We start from the raw sequence: 19,927 nt of genomic DNA, 5'->3' as shown, positions 1-19,927 counted from the left end.
GGCGGGCAGGGTTGCCAGCGCCCCGCCTGGGCTGGGAACGCCTGTGCGCAGCTCCCTGAGAGCTCGGGGACCACGCGGAGGTTGTAATTGGTCTCTAGACCACACCTAGTTGTTGAGTGCCGCTGCTTGAAAATCTCAGTTCTGCCGAGATCGCAGAATACACACAAGCTACCTTTGGGCACCAGAGCAGACAGAACCGCGGAGCTTCAGGGTGGAAGAGTCGTGGAAACTTTGCCAAGTAAGTGAGGTGGGGAGAGAAGGAAGCCAGTGCCTGACACTGTGGGGAGTGGCTGGGCAAAGCAGCATTGGAGGTGTTGTAGGGTTCCTACTGTCTGATGAGCTGGTGTGGGGTTCTTACTGTCTGATGCCGTCTCTGGTGGAAGTTAGCAGGGCTGGGGCAGATGCACAGAGCACGGTGGGGGTGGGGGTGAGCCCAGGATCGGATTGATGCCCACCCACCGCCTGGCACCCTGCAGTCCCAGCTGGCCAGAAGGCAAGCATGCCGGACCACAAAGCAAAGATCCTCCAGCTCTGCTGCTGGCAAGCCTTGGGGCCAGGGGACTCACAGAAGAGCAGGTTTGGGCCTGTGCCTTCCTCCTGCCCAAATGGGTCTCTCTCCCCTTCCCCTTCCAGCCAGGGCCGCAGCTGGGGCTGCAGCTTGAGTGACGGGAAAAGAAAGGTTTACTCCACCAGCGCATTAGCGGCACTCACAGCATTAAAAATGCAGGAGGTGGTGGGAGGAGCGGGCCGGGGAGGAAAACTCATGCAGCTGCGGGGCGCGGGGAAGAGCCGGGCTTCTGCCTCCTCAGCCCGGATCAGAGCCGAAGAACGAGGGCAGTTTGGGTTGAGAAGGATTCTCCAGTGTAACCGAGAAGCGAGCGTCCAGGAGGCTGTTGGGGAGGTCGGCACTGTGGGCTTCCTGGCCTTCGTTTGCTGTTTCGAGGGCCAGGACCTCGTGTGTTCCCGTCCGCCCCTCTGGGACGGCGCCAGCCCGGCAGGCCGCCGACCGTCTTGGGGCTCCCGCGCAGCGCGATGCCGGCCTCGTCCACCGTCCACGTGCTGCAGGTGCTGCGGGAGCTGCTCGCCTTCGTGCTCCTCAGCTACACGGTGCTCATCGGGGCGCTGCTGCTGGCCGGCTGGACCACTTACTTCCTGGTGCTGAAGTGACAGCGCCGTCGCCGCGCCCGGCCCCGCCTCCCGCCCGGCCCCGCCTCCCGCCCGGCCCCGCCTCCCGCCCGGCCCCGCCTCCCGCCCGGCCCCGCCTCCCGCCCGGCCCCGCCTCCCGCCCGGCCCCGCCTCCCTAACTCACCAGGAAATTCCCTTCAAGCCCTGGCCCGAACTGAATCCCCGCCCACCCGCCAGCGTCACGGCGCCCGACTCAGCTCCGCGCCGGACCCACCTCCGCGCCCTCAGGCCCTGCATATGCCCCGCCCCGCGCGGAAGTTCCGGCGGTTGGTTGCCTTGCGCGGCCGTTACAGCCTTTGCCCTAAGCCTCGCCCCCTTTCCCCCTGTCTGCCCAATCCCGACTGCTTCCTTGGGTGGGGGCGTGGCTATGGGGCGAGGCGCCCTCAGGTGGAGGCCGTGCCCAGCTCCGCGCTCACGAAGCTGCGTCACTTCCGGTGTGTGCGTCTGGCGTCCGCGCGCTGCACAATGGCGGCTCTGAAGAGTTGGCTGTCGCGCAGCGTAGCTTCATTCTTCAGGTACCGCTGCCGCCGCGTAGAGGGGACAGGACCAGAGGGAGGGACCGACGCGGACAGCGCTGTGGCCCGGCCCACGGCGCCCGCCTTCCTTACGCGCTCATCCCTCGTCCGTCCAGCTGGGTCGCGGCGTCTCGCCCAGGTCGGGAGGACTGAGGACAGCCCCGCCTCCGCCCCCTGGGTCAAGCCCGGCTTCCTTTTCAGTTCGTCCATCTTCCAGAAACGAGTCCCCGAGACCTCGGGCTGCCTTCTTGGGGCTGCTCCGCCTCCTGACCAGCCCTCGTCAGCCACTCGAAGTCCCTCAGGAGACGTGGAGAGGAGGAGGGACACGGCATGGGGGAGTCCGGGAAGGGAGACGAGCGTCTGAAGACGTCCTCCCGAGGGCAGAAGGGGCCAGGGGAGCTGGCGCAGGGCTCCCTACCTAGCGCGGCAGGCTCCTGGGCGATGGTAGCGGGACCGTCACACACAACTGGCACCCAGGCCAGGGGTCCAGAGCTAAATTCTGCCTGCAGGAGCGGTTATTGTGGCATCCGTTTCTAAAAAGTTTAACGGCAACATTTTATTTTAATTTTTTTGAGACAAGATCTGCCTCTGTCGCCCAGGCTGGAGTGCAGTGGCGAGATCTCAGCTCACTGCAACCTGTGCCTCCCGGGTTCAAGCGGTTCTCAGCCTCAGCCTCCCGAGTAGCTGGGATTGCAGGCGCCCGCCACCACGCCCGGCTAATTTTTTTTTTTCTTCTTGTTTTGTTTGAGACTCAGTCTCGCTCTGTTGCCCAGGCTGAAGTGCAGTGGGGCGCTCTTGGCTCACTGCAACCTCTGCTTCGCAGGTTCAAGCGATTCTCCTGCCTCAGCCTCCCGAGTAGCTGGGATTACAGGAGCGTGCCACCACTCCGGGCTAATTTTTGTGTTTTAAGTAGAGATGGGGTTTCACCATGTTGGCCAGGCAGATTTCGAACTCCTGACCTCAAGTGATCCACCCGCCTCGGCCTTTATTTACTTATTTTTTTTTAATAGACACGGGGTCATGTTGCCAGCCATGTTGCCCAGGCTGGTCGTGAACTCCTGGGCTCAAGTGATCCTCCCGCCTTGCCCTTGGCCTTCCAAGTGCTAGGATTACAGGCGTGAGCCACCAACACCCTGCCTGAGGCAACATTTTAAACTTGGTGTATGTTGAAAATTTCAAAACCCCTCAGCTGTCCTGCATCCTCGTTTAGGTTCCTGCTTGGCTCGAGTTTGAGTTTACAGCCCCTGCAAGTAAATCCAAGAGCCTGTTACAGATTGGCGGTCGTGCCTTATGAAATCTGACTTCTACTTCCAGATACAGACAGTGTTTGTGTGTTCCTGTTGTGGCTAACTTTAAGAAGCGGTGTTTCTCAGAATTGATAAGACCATGGCACAAAACTGTGACGGTTGGCTTTGGAGTAACCCTGTGTGCGGTTCCTATTGCACAGGTACTGTCGTGTGCAGTGATTCTTATCTAGTGTACCGTGTCCTCTTGAAGTCTCAAGTGGGCGGTGAAGCATTAGACAAGCTACCATAGTTTTTCCCAGTGCTCCCATCCCTTCCCCCACAGTACCGGCATCTTTTCACAGTTGAGCAGATGTATTAATATTCTCATTTTGATTGTCTCATTTGGTAGGAACAGCACATCAAATTGTATAAAGCGAGTAGAGAGAAATAAGAGGATATTACAGTCTATCAACAAAGTAGTCTCTGATTCAACAGAAATTTATTGAGCAACTTTTATGTGCAAGACACTGAGAATGTAAGAATGAACAACAAAAAATTCTTGTTCTCACAAAAGCTTTGTGGAGATGAAAGAGGAGAAAATATAAAATATCAGCTGGTGATAAATGGTGGGAAGAAAACAGGGCCGGGCACAGTGGCTGATGCCCAGGGCTTTGGGAGGCTGAGGTGGGAGGATGGCTTGAGCTCAGGAGTTTGAGACCAGCCTAGTCAACATAGGGAGACTCTGTCTCTACAAAAAAGAAAAATTTAGCCAGGTGTGGTGGCTCACACTTTTAGTGGCAACTACTCAGGAGGCTGAGGCAGGAAGATCACTTGAGCCCAGGAGTTTGAGGCTGCAGTGAGCTATGATCTCACCACTGCTCTCCAGCCTGGGCGACAGGGCAAGACCTTTTCTCAAAAACAAAACAAAACAAATGAGGTAAGTGAATAGGCAATTCTGGGAGGGAGTTGTTTTGTTTTAGATAAAGGTGGTCAAGCTACTCTGATAAGGCGAAGTAGAGATCTGAATGTTCTGAAAGAGCCATTATAGTATCTGGTGCGGGGAGGAGCTTGCCAGGCAGAAGGAACTCAGAAGGACAAAGACCTAGAAGCACAAGTATGCCTGGTATGTCTGAGGAGCATGGAGCTAATGTGTCTGGAGCCGAATGGGGGAGACCGTAATAGATGAAGCCAGAGAGTTAACTGATAATCAGATTGTGTGCTTTGTATTTTGTGGGCCATTGTTGTAAGGCTTTGGGTTTTCTGAAAAAGAAGCCGCAGAGGATTTTTTTTTTTTTTTTTTTTTTAAGACAGAGTCTCACTCTGTTGCCAGGCTGCAGTGCAATGGCACAATCTTGGCTCACTGCAACCTCCGCCTCCCAGGTTCAAGCGATTCTCATGCCTTAGCCTCTGGGTAGCTGGGATTACAGGGCTGTGCCACCGCACCCGGCTAGTTTTTGTATTTTTAGTAGAGATGGGGTTTCTCCATGCTTGTGAGGCTGGTCACGAACCCCTGACCTCAGGCGATCCACACGCCTCGGCCTCCCAAGGTGCTGGGATTACAGGCCTGAGCCACCGCGCCCGGCTGTCACAGAGGATTTTTAACACAGAACTATTACGATCTGACATAAATTTTAAAAGTTAAAAGGTTGCTGTGTGGAACTAGGAAGACTAGTTGCTATATCTAGGCATGAAATGATACTGGCTTGGACCAGGCAAGCAGAAGAGGTGGGGAGAATTTAGCTCAACGTAGTTAGCAGGAGTTACTGATGGATTGGTTGTCGGGTGTATTCTCTAGATTAGGGGTTCCCCAACCCCTGGGCTGGTACTGGTCTGTGGCCTGTTAGGAAGCAAGCTGCACAGCAGGAGGTGAGTGGTGGGCAGGTGAGCATTACCGCCTGAGCTCCGCCTCTGGGCAGATCAGCAGTGGCATGGGATTCTCATAGGAGCACGAAACCTATTGTGAACTACACGTGCGAGGGATCTAGGTTGTGTGCTTCTTGTAAGAATCTAATGCCTGATGATCTGAGGTAGAACAGTTTCATCCTGAAACCATCCTCACCCCACCCAGTCCATGAAAAAATTGTCTTCAACAGAGCCGGTCCCTGGTGCCACAAACGTTGGGGACCACTGCTCTAGATTCCAAGATTTTTTTTTTTTTTTTTTTTTTTGGAGACGGAGTCTTGCTCTGTTGCCCAGGAAGCTTTGCCTCCTGGGTTCACACCATTCTCCTGCCTCAGCCTCCTGAGTAGCTGGGACTACAGGGGCCTGCCAGCACATCCTGGTAATTTTTTTGTATTTGTAGTAGAGACAGCGTTTCACCGTGTTAGCCAGGATGGTCTCGATCTCCTGACCTCGTGATCCACCTGCCTCGGCCTCCCAAAGTGCTGGGATTACAGGCGTGAGCCACTGCACCCGGCCAGATTCCAAGATTTTTTAAAGGCCTTAGCAACTGAATGAATGGCGATGCCATTTAGTAGGATGGAGAGGAGTGGGTTTTGAAAGGAAAAAAATTTTTTGGAAATGTCATTTCTAAGATGTCTAGGAAACATCTAGGTGGAGCTGTCAATTAAGTAGTTGATATAAAAGTGGCACTTCATTTAAAAAAAATCATAGCTTATATGCTTTATGGGGAAGAGCTAGAGAGGAAACCAGCAAGCTCCATTTCGGCAAAATATTCCTGCCACTTAACGTGTGTGTTCATCACAAAAGGAAGATTAATTCCATGTATTACAAGTATTTTCAGCATCTTCTGAGGCTCACTCATGAGCCCTCACCTTACTGTGCCTCACTTTAGTTGTCATCTCTGCATGCTGATGAATCTATAGCCCTAAAACCCCTCACTTGAATACCAGGCTATTTTCGACCACAATTGGGACAACCTTTTTTTTTTTTTCATTCAAAAGATTTTTTTTTTTTAGGTTTGTCCTTTCTCAGTTATTATATTACTTTCTAAGCCCAGTTAACCTCAGTTCTGGGCCACATGACTGGGGTCTCTAGTCATTTAGTACAGCAATGCCACTTCCATTCTTCAAAACCCCTCAGTGGTCAGTGCCTAGCTGACCAGTGCCTAGTGGTCAGTACTTTTGGAGGCTGAGGTGGGAGGATCACTGTAGGCCAAGAGTTCGAGACCAGCCTGAGAAACATAGCGAGACCACCCCTCTACAAAAAATAATTAGCTAGGTGTGGTGGCGTGTGTCGGTAGTCCTAGCTACCTGGGAGGCAGGAGGATCATTTGATTTCAGGAGTTCAAGGCTGCAGTGAGCTGGGATCACAACACTATACTCCATCCTGGGCAACAGAATGAGAAATGAAAAACCTACAGTGGCTTTCCATGAGGCGTTCAGAACTAAAATCAAACTAAGTCTCCCTACACTCCAGGGCCCTAGTGAGTCTCATTTCTCTTAGCTCCAACCAGGCTAGATCCCTGGACATCCCCTGCAACAAAAGTATTATTTTCCTCATTGTTACCTATTCTCCAGGATGCCTGGCCATTCTGATTCTAGGTATCTTTAGTACCAAGTCTCACCTCTATTTAAAGCCTTTCCTTATTCCTGTCCAACAACTATCTCCTCCTTTTTGGCCACTTAATATTGTATATTTTGATATTTGATGATAATCCTTTGGCACTCTCCTGAGTCATCAGAGCATAAGGGGAAGGGTACAGACTTTGAAGTGAGATTTGGTTTGAGGTCTAGATGTGACTTTTTGGAAAAGTTACATAACTATTTTGAGGTTCCATGTCATTGCTTGTAAATAAGAAAGGATAATAACTGGACTGTTGTGAGGAACAAGTGAAAACACATTATAAAATGTAGCACATTATGAAGACTTATCAGAATATTGAGACAAAATTAGCTTCTTGTGAGCAGAGGTGTCTTTCTTCCTTTTGTAGTCCTGTATAAGATGCCTAATGAATACTTAATTATTTGAAATATAAAGTTCTTGATTTGTTCATATCAAAAATATTTCTTGACTGCCTCTTTCAACATGCAGTGATTCTGAGTGTTTGTACTCTGAATAGCAAAAACAAGACAACATAGAGGGATTGATTTCTTTTTTTTTTTTTGGTTTTTTTTGTTTTTGTTTTTTTTGAGACGAGTTTCACTCTTACCGCCCAGGCTGGAGTGCAATGGCAAGATCTCGGCTCACTGCAACCTCCACCTCCTGGGTTCAGGCAATTCTCCTGCCTCAGCCTCCCGAGTAGCTGGGGTTACAGGTACCCGCCACCACGCCCAGCTAATTTGTGTCTTTTTAGTAGAGACGGGGTTTCACCATGTTGGCCAGGCTTGTCTCAAACTCCTGATCTCAGGTGATCTGCCTGCCTCAGCCTCCCGAAGTGCTGGGATTACAGGTGTGAGTAAGAGTGCTTTGCTGAGGAGGAAAAAGGCAGAGAGTCAGGGAGGATGTGTCATTACAGTTGCCAGTATTTAGTCAAGGTGGCCACAGTCCCTTAACTCTTAAGGTGATTATATTAGTCTTTCCTTTTTTAAAATAGCTGAGGTCAGGGTGGGCATGGTGGCTCCCAGCACTTTGGGAGGCCAAAGCATGTGTATCACTTGAGGTCAGGAGTTCAAAACCAGCCTGGGCAACATGATGAAACCCCATCTCTACTAAATATACCAAAAAAATAGCAAAGCGTGGTGGCAGGTGCCTGAAATCCCAGCCACTGGGGAAGCTGAGGCAGGAGAATCGCTTGAACCCAGGAGGCGAAGGTTGCAATGAGCCAAGATTGAACCACTGCACTCCAGCCTGGGTGACAGAGTGAGACTCTGTCTCAAAAAAAATAAATAAAATAACCGAGGTCCCCCCATCAACACTGTACTGCTTCATTCTGCTCAGAATTGCCCTCCCCCATCCACTTTTTTTTTTTTTTTTTTGGAGAGAGAGTCTTGCTCTGTCGCCCAGGCTGGAGTGAAGTGGCACGATCTTGGCTCTCTGTAGCTGGGACTACAGGTGCCTGCCACCATGCCCAGCTAATTTTTTTTTTTTTTTTTTTTTGTATTTTTAGTTGAGTTGGGGTTTCGCCATGTTGGCCAGGCTGGTCTCGATCTCTTGACCTTGTGATCCACCCGCCTCGGCCTCCCAAAGTATTGGGATTACAGGCGTTAGCCACCATGCCTGGCCCACTTTATTAGACTCAGCTTAATCCTCATCAAACTTATGAAGCCTTTTCTAAGCTATTAGCACTCAACATAGAACTGATTGCTCCCTTCTGCATGCCCCCACTGTAGCTCATACATACTCCTCCCACAGCTTCCATGATACATGATTGTGTTCATTTTTCTAGTTCTGTTAACCCATCATCCTCCTCTCTCTACCCCTGCACCTGTGTTTGAGGGCAGAGAATGTCTTGTTGAGACTTGCGTCTCAAGTATCTAACACTGTTAATGAATGAATTGTAATCTTATCAATTTGTTGGTTATAATCAATAGTTTTGGGGTTTTTTTTGTGTTTTTTTTTTTTTTTTTTTTTTTTGAGATGTAGTCTCGCTCTGTCACCAGGCTGGAGCGCAGTGGTGCAGTCTCGGCTCACTGCAACCTCTGCCTCCTGGGTTCAAGTGATTCTTCTGCCTCAGCCTCCCAAGTAGCTGGGACTACAGGCGTGTGCCACCACACCCAGCTAATTTTTGTATTTTTAGTAGAGACGGGGTTTCACCATGTTGGCCAGGATCGTCTCAATCTCCTGACCTCGTGATCCGCCTGCCTCAGCCTCCCAAAGTGCTGGGATTACAGGCGTGAGCCACCGTGCCTGGCACTTTTTTTTTTTTTTTTTTTAGAGTCTTGCTCTGTCACCCAGACTGGAGTGCAGTGGCACAGTCTCGGCTCACTGTAACCTCTGCCTCCTGGGTTCAATCGATTCTCCTGCCTCAGCCTCCCGAGTAGCTGGGATTAAAGACGCACACCACTACTGCCCAGCTAATTTTTGTATTTTTTGGTAAAGACAGGGTTTCACCATGTTGGCCAGGCTGGTCTCAAACTCCTGACCTCAAGTGATCCGCCTGTCTCTGCCTCTCAAAGTGCTGGTATTACAGGTGTGAGCCACCGCACCCCGCCACATTTTATTTTATATGTAAAGAAATAATTTGCTTTTTGGAGCAGAGAATGAAAGTTGGTAGAAAGCATACTCCGGAATTATTTCTGTATATTGTCTTAAATTGCCAAAATAAGGCCTTAAAAAAATATAACCCAAAGAAATATAGTGCAGTTTCAGCCTAAAACACTAAGCAGCATGACAATTATTTTTTTTACTTGCCTGTTGGTGAAAAAGTTCTCAGTTTGAGCTTTAGAGGTTGAGTGACAATGTTTGTGTCTTTCAGAAATCGGAGCCTCATTCCCTTAGTAGTGAAGCATTGATGAGGAGAGCAGTGTCTTTGGTAACAGATAGCACCTCTACCTTTCTCTCTCAGACCACATATGCATTGATTGAAGCTATTACTGAATATACTAAGGTATGTCTCCTCTTAACTCTTGATCTTCTAAACCATGGTTTAGCAAATAATGGCTCACAACCAAATTGTGTCTGATACCCATGTTGGTATTTGATTGAAACATAGCCAGGCCTATTTGTTTATGTGTTGTCAATAACGGTTTTTGAGGATTTGAGTAGTTTCAGCAGAGGCTGTAAGGCCCACAGAGCCCAAAGTATTTACTGTCAGGCCCTTCGAAAAGTTTGCTGAGCCCTGATCTAAATCACTCGTTTTTAGACTTTTCCCAGGAACCTTTTTTTTTTTTTTACAGAAAAATCTTAAATGTGGCAGCCTAGTATATAAAACAGGAGTAAAGCTGATGTGGTTCAGTTAAGGGCACGGGGGCCTGTGGTCCATCAACAGAGGTTGCTCTGTGAGGATTATTTAAAAGCCACTGATCTAACCTAATAGAAAAGAGAGTATATGGGCCAGGCGTGGTGGCTCACATCTGTAATCCCAGCAGTTTGGGAGGCCAAGGCGGGAGGATCACTTGGGGCCAGGAGTTCAAGACCAACCCAGTCAATGTAGCAAGCCCCATCTCTAGCAGAAAAAAAATTTTAAACTTAGCCAGGCATGGTGTGTTGTGTGCCTGTAGTCCCAGTTACTCCAGGGGCTGAGGTGGGAGGATCACTTGAGTCTAGGAGTTTGAGATTACAGTGAGCTATGAACATGCCAGTGCACTTCCGTCTGGGTGACATAGCATCCTGTTTGTAGAAAATAATAAATTTTTTTTTATTTTGAGATGGAGTCTTGCTTACGCAGGCTGGAGTGCAGTGGAGTGATGTCAGCTCACTGCAATCTCCGCCTCCTGGGTTCAAGCGATTTTCCTTCCTCAGCCTCCTGAGTAGCTGGGATTACAGGTGTGTGCCACCATGCCCGGCTAATTTTTTTTGTATTTTTAGTAGAGACGGGGTTTTGCCATGTTGGCCAAGCTGGTCTCGAACTCCTGACTTCACGTGATCCACGTGTCTTAGCCTCCCAAAGTGCTAGGATTACAGGCATGAGCCACTGCACCCGGCCAATAAAAATTTTTTAGAGTATATGGATAATCAAAAGTATTGAAGTCTCATTTGTGCATTTGTTTTACATATATTTTCCAGCAGCTTTTTTTCCCTCAACCTTTAGAGTTTTCCCTTGCATTGTTTTCTCTTTCTGTGTCTGAATTGCTGACAAGCTTTTAAAAACACAGAAGTTTGCAGATGGAGATACTAATGTCCTGATACCTTTACTTCATAGGATAATAGTGCAATTTCATTGAGGCAGCAGGATGGAAGAGCCAGTTTGCTGTAATGGGACTTAATTTCCTTGAGGTGGAAATCTCTCTATTCCTTCTGATATGTCTCACTTATTTTACTCAGACTTGTTCATTCTGTATTTGTAGGCTGTTTATACCTTAACTTCTCTTTACCGACAATATACAAGTTTACTTGGGAAAATGAATTCAGAGGAGGAAGATGAAGTGTGGCAGGTGATCATAGGAGCCAGAGCTGAGGTAAGCAGAAAGTTCTAGGCATTTCTGTGTTAGTGCACGTACCTCATGTGGTATCTAAATTATTGAATTAAGTCTAATCAATATAATCAGTGTTCTCTAAATCTACTACTTTAAGTCCATTTAAATGGGCTAGACCTCTTATGCTGTCTGAAGCACTTTGCTTGATTTATATAGATGACTTCAAAACACCAAGAGTACTTGAAGCTGGAAACCACTTGGATGACTGCAGTTGGTCTTTCAGAGATGGCAGCAGAAGCTGCATATCAAACTGGTAGGTTCAAGTTTTGTGTTGGTTTTTTTTTTTTTTTTTTTTTTAACTAGGAAGGCACCATTTGAGTTTTCATCTGGTTTTCTAAAATGAGGGCTTTATAGTAAATGGTCTAAGTGGCTCTCACTTTGAGAAATTTTCCCCATTTCCTACATATTAACCTACATTTTATTTGCACAATAGAAACAATGAGCATACCCTTGCAGACCAGACCAGTAGAAGCTAGGTTATGTCTTCAAAATGAAAAATGATAAAACTATTACCATTGGAAAATTGGATTGCTTCCAAATAGTTTGAGCTTTTTTTGGTAATACAATTTATTAACAATCATAGAATTACACCATTGGCTGAGACTTGAGATGAGTAATCTATGTGAACCTTTTTGTACAGATGGAGAAAATGAGACCTGGAATCATAGTCAGTGGCAAAACCAGGACAAATTATTTGTCTATGTCAGGCTTTGTGGTAGGCATTTCGTAGGCACTTTTTATATGTGAAGAAACTAGAGGGCAGATGGGCCAAATCATTCAGCTAAGATGACACGGTATGGTGAGTAAGCAGCCAAGCTGAGATTCAGCTGAGTAGGTCTTTTTTTTTTTTTTTTTCCCCCCATAAAATAGAGATGGGGTTTTACAATGTTGCACAGGCTAATCTCGAAATCCTAGGCTCAAGCAGTCTACCCACCTTGGCCTCCCAAAGTGCTGGGATTATAGGCATGAGCCACTGAGCCAAGTAGGTCGAATTCCAAAGCGTCTGCTTCTCCTATTCTCGCAGCAGCCAGTGCTTTGTCCTTTGCGCCTTAGTGCCCCAAGGTGCCCATCATAGAACATCTTACCTGACTGGTCCCAACCTAGGTAGGTAGGCTCACAGAAAAAAAATTTTTTTTAATGGAGTTTTGTTCCTGTCACCCAGGCTGGAGTGCACTGGCGCCATCTAGGCTCACTGCAACCTCCACCTCCTGGGTTCAAGTGATTCTCCTGCCTCAGCCTCCCAAGTAGCTGGGATTACAGGCACCTGCCACCACGCCCAGCTAGTTTTTGTATTTTTAATAGAGAAGGGGTTTTGCCATGTTGGCCAGGCCTGTCTTGAACTCCTGACCTCAGGTGATCCACCCGCCTTGGCCTCCCAAAGTGCTGGGATTACAGGCATGAGCCACTGTGTCCGGCCAAATTTTTTTTTTTTTTGAGACAGAGTTTCACTCTTGGTGCCCAGGCTGCAGTGGTAGCACTTTCTCAGCTCACTGCAACCTCTGCCTCTCCAGTTCAAGCAATTTTCCTGCCTCAGCCTCCCGATTACAAGCATGCACCACCACGCCTGGCTAATTTTTGTATTTTTAGTAGAGACAGGTTTCATCATGTTGTTCCTCACCTCAGCCTCTCAAAGTGCTGGGATTACAGGCGTGAGCCACCGCACCCAGCCGGCTCACCAAAGTTATAGCTTAGTACTAGTTCTTATTAAGAAACTGGTTGCAGTGGCTCATGCCTATAATCCCAACACTTTGGGGGGCCAAGGAGGGCGGATCACTTGAAGTGGGTCACTTGAGGTCAAGAGTTCGAGACTACCCTGGCCAACGTGGTGAAACCCTGTCTCTACTAAAAATACAAAAATTAGCCAGGTGTAGTGGCACACGCCTGTGCAGGAGAATGGCTTGAACCCAGGGGGTGGAGGCTGCAGTGAGCCTAGATGGCTCCACTGCACCTCAAGCCTTGGTGACAGAGCAAGACTCTGTCTCAAGAAAAAAAAAAGAAACTGGGATGAGTCAGGCACAGGGACTCAACGCGTGTCTTTGGGAAGCCAAGGCGGGCAGATTGCTGGAGCCCAGGAGTTCAAGGGCAACACAGTGAAACCCCATCTCTACCAAAAATACAAAAATTAGCTGGGCGTATTGGCGCTCGCCTGTAGTCCCAGCTACTCGGGAGGCGGAGGTAGGAGGATTGCTTGAACCCAGGAGCTCAAGGCTGCAGTGAGCTATGATCATGCCTGTGCACTCCATCCTAGGCAAAAGAGCTAGACCCTGTCTCAAAAAAGAAATTGTTATATTAAAACATACTCTTGTTTTCTGATGTCAAGATTAGCAGGCTAGGGTTCTCAAGCATCAAATCTTAAAAATGATACAAAGGGCTGGGTGTGGTGGCTCACACCTGCAATCCCAGCTACCTGGGAGGGTGAGGTAGGAGGATCACTTGAGCCTGGGAGGCAGAGGTTGCAGTGAGGTGAGATCATTGCACTCCAGCCTGTGCAACAGAGTGAGACCCCATCTCAAAGAAAAGATATAAAACATTTTTTAAGGTGTTGTGTCATCATACTGAAAAACAAAAAATAATTCTTTTAGAAGGTTTTTTTGTTGTTGTTAGTTTTTTTTTGTTTGTTTGTTTTTTGTTTTTTTGAGACAGTCTCACTCTATCCCCCAGGCTGGAGTGCAGTGGTGTGAACTCAGCTCACTGCAACCTCCACCTCCCTGCTTCAAGCAATTCTCTTGCCTCTGCCTCCTGAGTAGCTGGGCTTGGAAGCGCCTGCCACCATGCCTGGCTAATTTTTTTACTATTTGGTAGAGACGGGGTTTCACCACGTTGGCCAGACTGGTCTTGAATTCCTGATCTCAGGTGATCTGCCTGCCTCGGCCTCCCAAAGTGCTGGGATTACAGACATGAGCCACTGCGCTTGGCCCAGAAAAAGTAGTGATCCTGAGAAAAAGTAGTGATCCTGAGGGATCAGAGATTTGGAACAAGAATGAAACAACAGAAGTGTGGAAGCAGCATTATAGTCGTGCCACACAAACATGGCAGAGGATTTCTAGGTGCAGTGAACAGGAGGATATGCTTATATCTAGAAGGAGAAAAGCAGAGGATGTATAAGCATTATCTGAGAAAAGTAGACATTTTCCTAGAACTCATAGAAAAGGCTAACAAAGTTGTAAACGGAATTTTTTTTTTTTTTTTTTTTTTTTCCCTGAGACAAGGTCTTACTCTGTCACCAGGCTGGAGTACAGTGGCACAATCATGGCTCACTGCTTACTACAGCCTTAGCCTCTGGGCTCAAGCGATCCTACCATGTCAGTCTCCCAAGTAGCTGGGATTATATGTTTCTGGTAGAGACAGGGTTTTGCCATGTTGTCCAGGCTGGTCTTGAACTCCTGAGCTCAAGTGATCCACCCGCCTTGGCCTCTCAAACTGCTGGGATTACAGACATGAGACACTGTGCACGGCCTTATGATTTCACTTTTTTAACCAAAAATCTGGTCCAGGTGCAGTGGCTCATACCTGTTGTAATCCCAGCACTTTGGGATGCCTGAGCGGGTGGATCACTTGAGCTCAGGAGTTCGAGACCAGACTTGACAACACGATGAAACCCTGTCTCTACAAAAAAATTAGCCAGGCATGGTGATGGGCGCCTGTAGTCCCAGCTTCTTGGGAGGCTGAGGTGAGAGGATCACTTGGGCCCTAGGTGAGAGGATCACTTGGGCCCTGGAGGTCGAGGCTGCAGTGAGCCATGATCAGGCCAGTGTACCCCAGCCTGGTTGACAAAGCAAGACCCTGTCTTAAAAACAAAAAAATGGCCGGGCGCAGTGGCTCACGCCTGTAATCCCAGCACTTTAGGAGGCTGAGGTGGGCGGATCATGAGGTTAGGAGATAAAGACCATCCTGGTTAACATGGTAAAACCCCGTCTCTACTAAAAATACAAAAAAATTAGCTATGTGTGGTGGCGGGTGCCTGTAGTCCCAGCTACTCGGTAGGCTGAGGCAGGAGAATGGCGTGAACCTGGGAGGCAGAGCTTGCAGTGAGCAGAGATCACACCACTGCACTCCACCCTGGGCAACAGAGCAAGACTCCATCTCAAAAAAAAAAAAAAAACAAAAATTAAGTAAATAAATAAGCAAACAATAAAGTAACAGCATAACAAAAAGATTCAGAGCAAAATCCCAAAAGCTACTAAGAAAAAATAGATTACCTACAAAGGAAGTAGAATCAAACATCAGGCATCTTCTCAACACTAGAGGTGACGATAAATCCATAACCTAGGATTTTATGTATAGCCAACTACCATCAAAAAGTGAGAATAAAAGATATCCTCAGACATAGACTCAAAGTACCACCTGTATACACTTTCTGGAAGAACTATGAAGAAGGAAAAATCAGTTTTGAAAGAAGCTACTAAGATTTTTTTTCAAAAGTTCTGAGTGTAAAACAAGTTTTTAAATTTGGGAAAGTGAAAACATGCTAAGCACATTGACATTAGACATTGTTAAACACTGCAAAGAGAATTAGTAGGAGGGGGAGGAAACTTGGTAGCTCCAGTTGAGGCAGGAAAGGTTTAAAAAGAAAACCCGTCAATTAGAAAATACAAAATTGGGCCGGGCACAGTAGTTCACACCTATAATCCCAGCACTTTGGAAGGCCCAGTCAGGTGGATCAGCTGAGGTCAAGAGTTCGAGACCAGCCTGGCCAACATGGCAAAACTCCATCTGTAATTAAAAAAAAAAAAATACAAAATTATAGGAATAATTTCAAACATCAGTGATTGCAGTAAAAATAAACTTATTAAATGACACTTTTAGATTGTGTTCCAAAATTTAGCTAAAACTAGCTAAATCAAAGCATTCAAGATAAAAAGTAATCAGTAGGACAGAACAATTCATTAAGACATTATCAGTCATGAAATGTACTTAATGAGGCAAAAACTGATAGAATTACAAGGAGATCTCAGAGATATGTGTAATACTCAATTTTCTGAGCACGCTTGCAGGTCAAGACAACCAAAAAAATTAAAGCTATTAAGGATTAGAACAGAATTTGTTTTGGAGACAGGGTCTTGCTCTGTTGCCCAGGCTGGAGTGTAATGGCATGATCACAGCTTACTGCAGCCTTGACCCGGGCTCAAGCCATCTTCCCATTTCAGCGTCCCAAGTAGCCCAACTAATTTTCTTTTTTTTTTTAAGAGATGGTGTCTTGTTATGTTCCCCAGGCTGATTTTGAACTCACGGGCTCAAGTGATCCTCCCGTCTTGGCCTGCCAAAGTGCTAGGATCACAGGCGTGAGCTGAGCCACTGCACCCAGCTCAGTGTGATTGTTTTTTATTTTGGAGACAGGGTCTTACTCTGTCACCCGGGTTGGAGTGCAGTGCCTTGATCTTGGCTCACCGTTACTTCTGCCTCCCAGGGTCAAGCAGTCCTGTCTCAGCCTCTTGAGTAGCTGGGACCACAGGCAGTCACCACCACGCCCGATTAATCTTTTTTATTTTTTGGTAGAGATGGGGTTTCACCATGTTGCCCAGGCTAGTCTCGAACTCCTGAGCTAAGGCAGTCCACCTGCCTCAGCCTCCCAAAGTGCTGGGATTACAGGCGTGAGCCACTGTGCCCATCTGTGATTTTTTTTTTTTTTTTTACTTTTAACTAAACAAAGGAAAATCAGATTTGTGTGTGTGAGAGAGACAGGGTCCATGCGGGAATGCTGTGGTGGGATCATAGATCATAGCTTGCTGTAGTCTCAACCTCCTGGACTCAAGTGATCCTCCCCACTTTAGCCTCCCCAGTAGCTGGGATTACAGGTGCACACCACCATGCCCCAGCTAATTTTTTTATTTTTAGTAGAAACAGAGTTTTGCTAAGTTTCCCAGGCTGGTTTTGCAGAGTGGTTTTTAAACACCTGACAAATGTATATATACTGAATATAAAACTTTGCCCCCTCCCTCTAAATTTACATATTCTTCTAAGACACAAAGTAAATTTTGTACCAGGTGACAAAAGGAAGAGACAACAAAATCATTTAAAAAGTTGATATAGCAGCTGGGCGCGGTGGCTCACACCTGTAATCCCAGCACTTTGGGAGGCCAAGGCGGGCGGATCACGAGGTCAGGAGATCAAGACCATCCTGGCTAACGTGGTGAAACCCCGTCTCTACTAAAATAAAATAAATAAAATAAATAAAAAAATTAGGCATGGTGGTGGGCGCCTATAGTCCCAGCTACTCAGGAGGCTGAGGCAGGAGAATGGCGTGAACCCGGGAGGTGGAGCTTGCAGTGAGCCGAGATCGCGCCACTGCACTCCAGCCTGGGTGATAAGTGAGACTCCATCTCAAAAAAAAAAAAAAGGTAGAAATGGTATTCGAAGATTTTGATGTCCCCAAAATGGACACCAGGGCCTAGGATGTTTCGTGGGAGAGTTTTATCAAATCTTCCAAAACTATAATACCTATGTTACTGTAAGTGTACCAGCGCAAAGAAAGTAATGACAAGCCTCCTCTTACTACTGTATGAAGCCAGCATAGCCCCGATCCCAAACTGGACTAGGGCAGCACCAAAACGAAAAGCTCAGTATCACTTCAAAATGTAGCCGTAAATCAAACGTAGCCATTTACCCTCAAAATAGAATGATAGTTCAACACTGTAAAAAACTATAGAGTGAGACTCCTTCTCAAAAAAATATAATTCACTATTTGAGATGATATATCCATAGATTAAAGGAGAAAAACCACTTAATATATGCCCAAAACATCTTCAGTGTAGTAGCCATTTATGATTCGAATCTAGTACAATTATGAAGAGATAATTTTCTTAATGTAATAAAGGTTAAGTAATCCTAATTGTGTGGACTTTCAGAAGTGTTTTCATCGAAGTCAGAAGAGGAGGATGCCTGCCATTCTCCACTACCTGTCAACATTGTCCTGAAGGTTCTTGTTAATGCAGTAAGATCAAAATGTTCTACAGATGAATTAATAAAATGTATATACCCAGATGGTGAAATACACTAACTAGCAGCAGGTAAAATGAGAGAGCTCAAACTTTTTTTTTTTTTTGGGAGACGAGTTTCACTCTCGCCTAGGCTGGAGTGAAGTGGCGCGATCTCAGCTGACTGCAACCTCCGCCTCCCAGGTTCAAGCAATTCTCCTGCTTCAGGCTCCCAAGTAGCTGGGACTACAGGTGCACTCTGCCACACCCAGCTACTTTTAGCTACTTTTTTTGTATTTTAGTAGAAACGGGGTTTCACCGTGTTACCCAGGCTGGTCTTGAACTCCTGAGCTCAGGCAGTCCACCCACCTCGGCATCCCAAAGTGCTAGGATTACAGGCATGAGCCACTGCACCCAGCCTTTTTTTTTTTTTTTTTTTTGAGACGGAGTCTGTCGCCCAGGCTGGAGTGCAGTGGCACGATCTTGGCTCACTTCAGCCTTCGCCTCCCGGGTCCAAGCTATTCTCCTGCCTCAGCCTCCCAAGTAGCTGGGATTACAGGCATGCGCCACCATGCCTGGCTAATTTTTTTTTGTATTTTTGGTAGAGATGGGTTCGCCATGTTGGCCAGGCTGGTCTCGAACTCCTGACCCTCAGGTGATCCGCCTGCCTTGGCTTCCCAAAGTTCTGAGATTAGAGGCGTGAGCCACTGTGCCCGGCCTTCAAAACATATTTAAGTGAAAAAATTATAAAACATATTTAATACCTTTTATGCTGTTACATAAATTTATAGTAACGAAGTATTTTTCTATGCATTCCTTTACCTTTAAAGATTAGTTAAGGTGATGAAAGGGATCTTTGACAATTTTATTCATGATCTCTTTGTCAAAAAGAAATGGATGACGTGTAGTTAAATTAATCAAAGGTCTGTACTAAAAGCTCTGTAGCTATAAAGATGATTGTGAGAGTTGCATTTAATAATTGTGATGTTGGCCGCTGACAGCTGAAGAAAAATGCTGTTTTTGACAGAGTGTCAGTTAAATCCAGACCTGAACATAGAGGTGGAAGTTTCTTTGCAGAGAGAGAAGACAGGGAGGTCAAGGAAAGTGACCCCAAGAGGGGTTCAGATGACAGCCACAGCACCCCCAGGCCAACGTCCACACGAGCCTTCCGCGCCCTGCACGGCTACTCAACCCTATTGTCCCATCTTTTGGCAGGCGCAGATCAGGCCTCTATAACCGCCAGGAATCACATTCAGCTGGTCAAACTGCAGGTGGAAGAGGTGCACCAGCTCTCCCGGAAAGCAGAAACCAAGCTGGCAGAAGCACAGATAGAAGAGCTCCGTCAGAAAACACAGGAGGAAGGGGAGGAGCGGGCTGAGTCGGAGCAGGAGGCCTACCTGCGTGAGGATTGAGGGTCTGAGCCCACTGCCCTGTCTCCCCACTCAGTGGGGAAAGCAGGGGCAGACGCCACCCTGCCCAGGGTTGGCATGACTGTCTCTGCACCGAGAAGAGGCGGCAGGTCCTGCCCTGGCCAGTCAGGCGAGACGCCTTTGTGAGCTGTGAGTGCCTCCTGTGGTCTCAGGCTTGCGCTGGACCTGGTTCTTAGCTCTTGGGCACTGCACCCTGTTTAACATTTCACCCCACTCTGTACAGCTGCTCTTACCCATTTTTACCTCACACCCAAAGCATTTTGCCGACCTGGGTCAGAGAGAGGAGTCCTTTTTGTCATGCCCTTAAGTTCAGCAACTGTTTAACCTGTTTTCAGTCTTATTTACATCGTCAAAAATGATTTAGTACTTGTTCCCTCTGTTGGGATGCCAGTTGTGGCAGGGGGAGGGGAACCTGTCCAGTTTGTACGATTTAAGTATTTCTGATGTGTTCTCTGATCTGCCCCCACTGTCCTGTGAGGACAGCTGAGGCCAAGGAGTGAAAAATCTATTACTACTAAGAGAAGGGATGCAGAGTGTTTACCTGGTGCTCTCAACAGGACTCTTAACACAGGCCTCTTGTTCCTTCCTTTCCGTTTCTCTATTGTATCCAAAGGAGAAGAGTGTAAGATTTTGTTTGCATCTAAAAGAGAAAATGCGTCTCTCTCTTGGGGTCCTATGCAG

General features: G+C 47.3%; 2 protein-coding genes across 7 annotated transcripts; both read left to right on the top strand.

Annotated features, from left to right (window-relative positions):
• The first annotated feature begins 1,030 nt into the window (after positions 1 to 1,030).
• On the top strand, positions 1,031 to 1,188 carry LOC129525904 (uncharacterized). The gene has a single exon (XM_055358240.1). The coding sequence runs from the start codon at positions 1,033 to 1,035 to the stop codon at positions 1,165 to 1,167; it is 135 nt and encodes a 44-aa protein (XP_055214215.1). The 5' UTR covers positions 1,031 to 1,032; the 3' UTR covers positions 1,168 to 1,188.
• A 264-nt stretch (positions 1,189 to 1,452) lies between these two features.
• DIABLO (diablo IAP-binding mitochondrial protein) lies at positions 1,453 to 19,909 on the top strand. Of its 6 annotated transcripts, XM_063694432.1 has the most exons (7): positions 1,572 to 1,700; positions 3,015 to 3,147; positions 9,243 to 9,374; positions 10,774 to 10,884; positions 11,059 to 11,155; positions 17,748 to 17,833; positions 19,032 to 19,909. In XM_063694432.1, the coding sequence occupies exons 1-7, from the start codon at positions 1,651 to 1,653 to the stop codon at positions 19,050 to 19,052; spliced, it is 630 nt and encodes a 209-aa protein (XP_063550502.1). In that variant the 5' UTR covers positions 1,572 to 1,650; the 3' UTR covers positions 19,053 to 19,909. The 6 variants fall into 6 exon arrangements, with proteins under 6 accessions (XP_030856709.3, XP_063550502.1, XP_063550501.1 ...); XM_031000849.3 differs by lacking the exon at positions 17,748 to 17,833 and having other exon boundaries at positions 1,453 to 1,700; XM_063694431.1 differs by having other exon boundaries at positions 17,748 to 19,817.
• The last annotated feature ends 18 nt before the right edge of the window (positions 19,910 to 19,927 follow it).

Source organism: Gorilla gorilla, chromosome 10 (assembly GCF_029281585.2).
Source record: "Gorilla gorilla gorilla isolate KB3781 chromosome 10, NHGRI_mGorGor1-v2.1_pri, whole genome shotgun sequence".
In the NCBI taxonomy this organism is placed as follows: Eukaryota; Metazoa; Chordata; class Mammalia; order Primates; family Hominidae; genus Gorilla; species Gorilla gorilla.
This window is presented reverse-complemented; position numbering and strand designations above follow the sequence as displayed.

What these genes read in the sequence shown, in the direction of transcription:
- LOC129525904 (XM_055358240.1), top strand. Translation starts at nt 1,033, where the DNA reads ATGCCGGCCTCGTCCACCGTCCACGTGCTGCAGGTGCTGCGGGAGCTG.
- DIABLO (XM_031000849.3), top strand. Translation starts at nt 1,651, where the DNA reads ATGGCGGCTCTGAAGAGTTGGCTGTCGCGCAGCGTAGCTTCATTCTTC. An exon ending in AGCGTAGCTTCATTCTTCAG is followed by an intron (nt 1,701 to 3,014) that starts GTACCGCTGCCG and finishes TTCTACTTCCAG; the next exon opens with ATACAGACAGTGTTTGTGTG. An exon ending in TCATAGGAGCCAGAGCTGAG is followed by an intron (nt 10,885 to 11,058) that starts GTAAGCAGAAAG and finishes TGATTTATATAG; the next exon opens with ATGACTTCAAAACACCAAGA.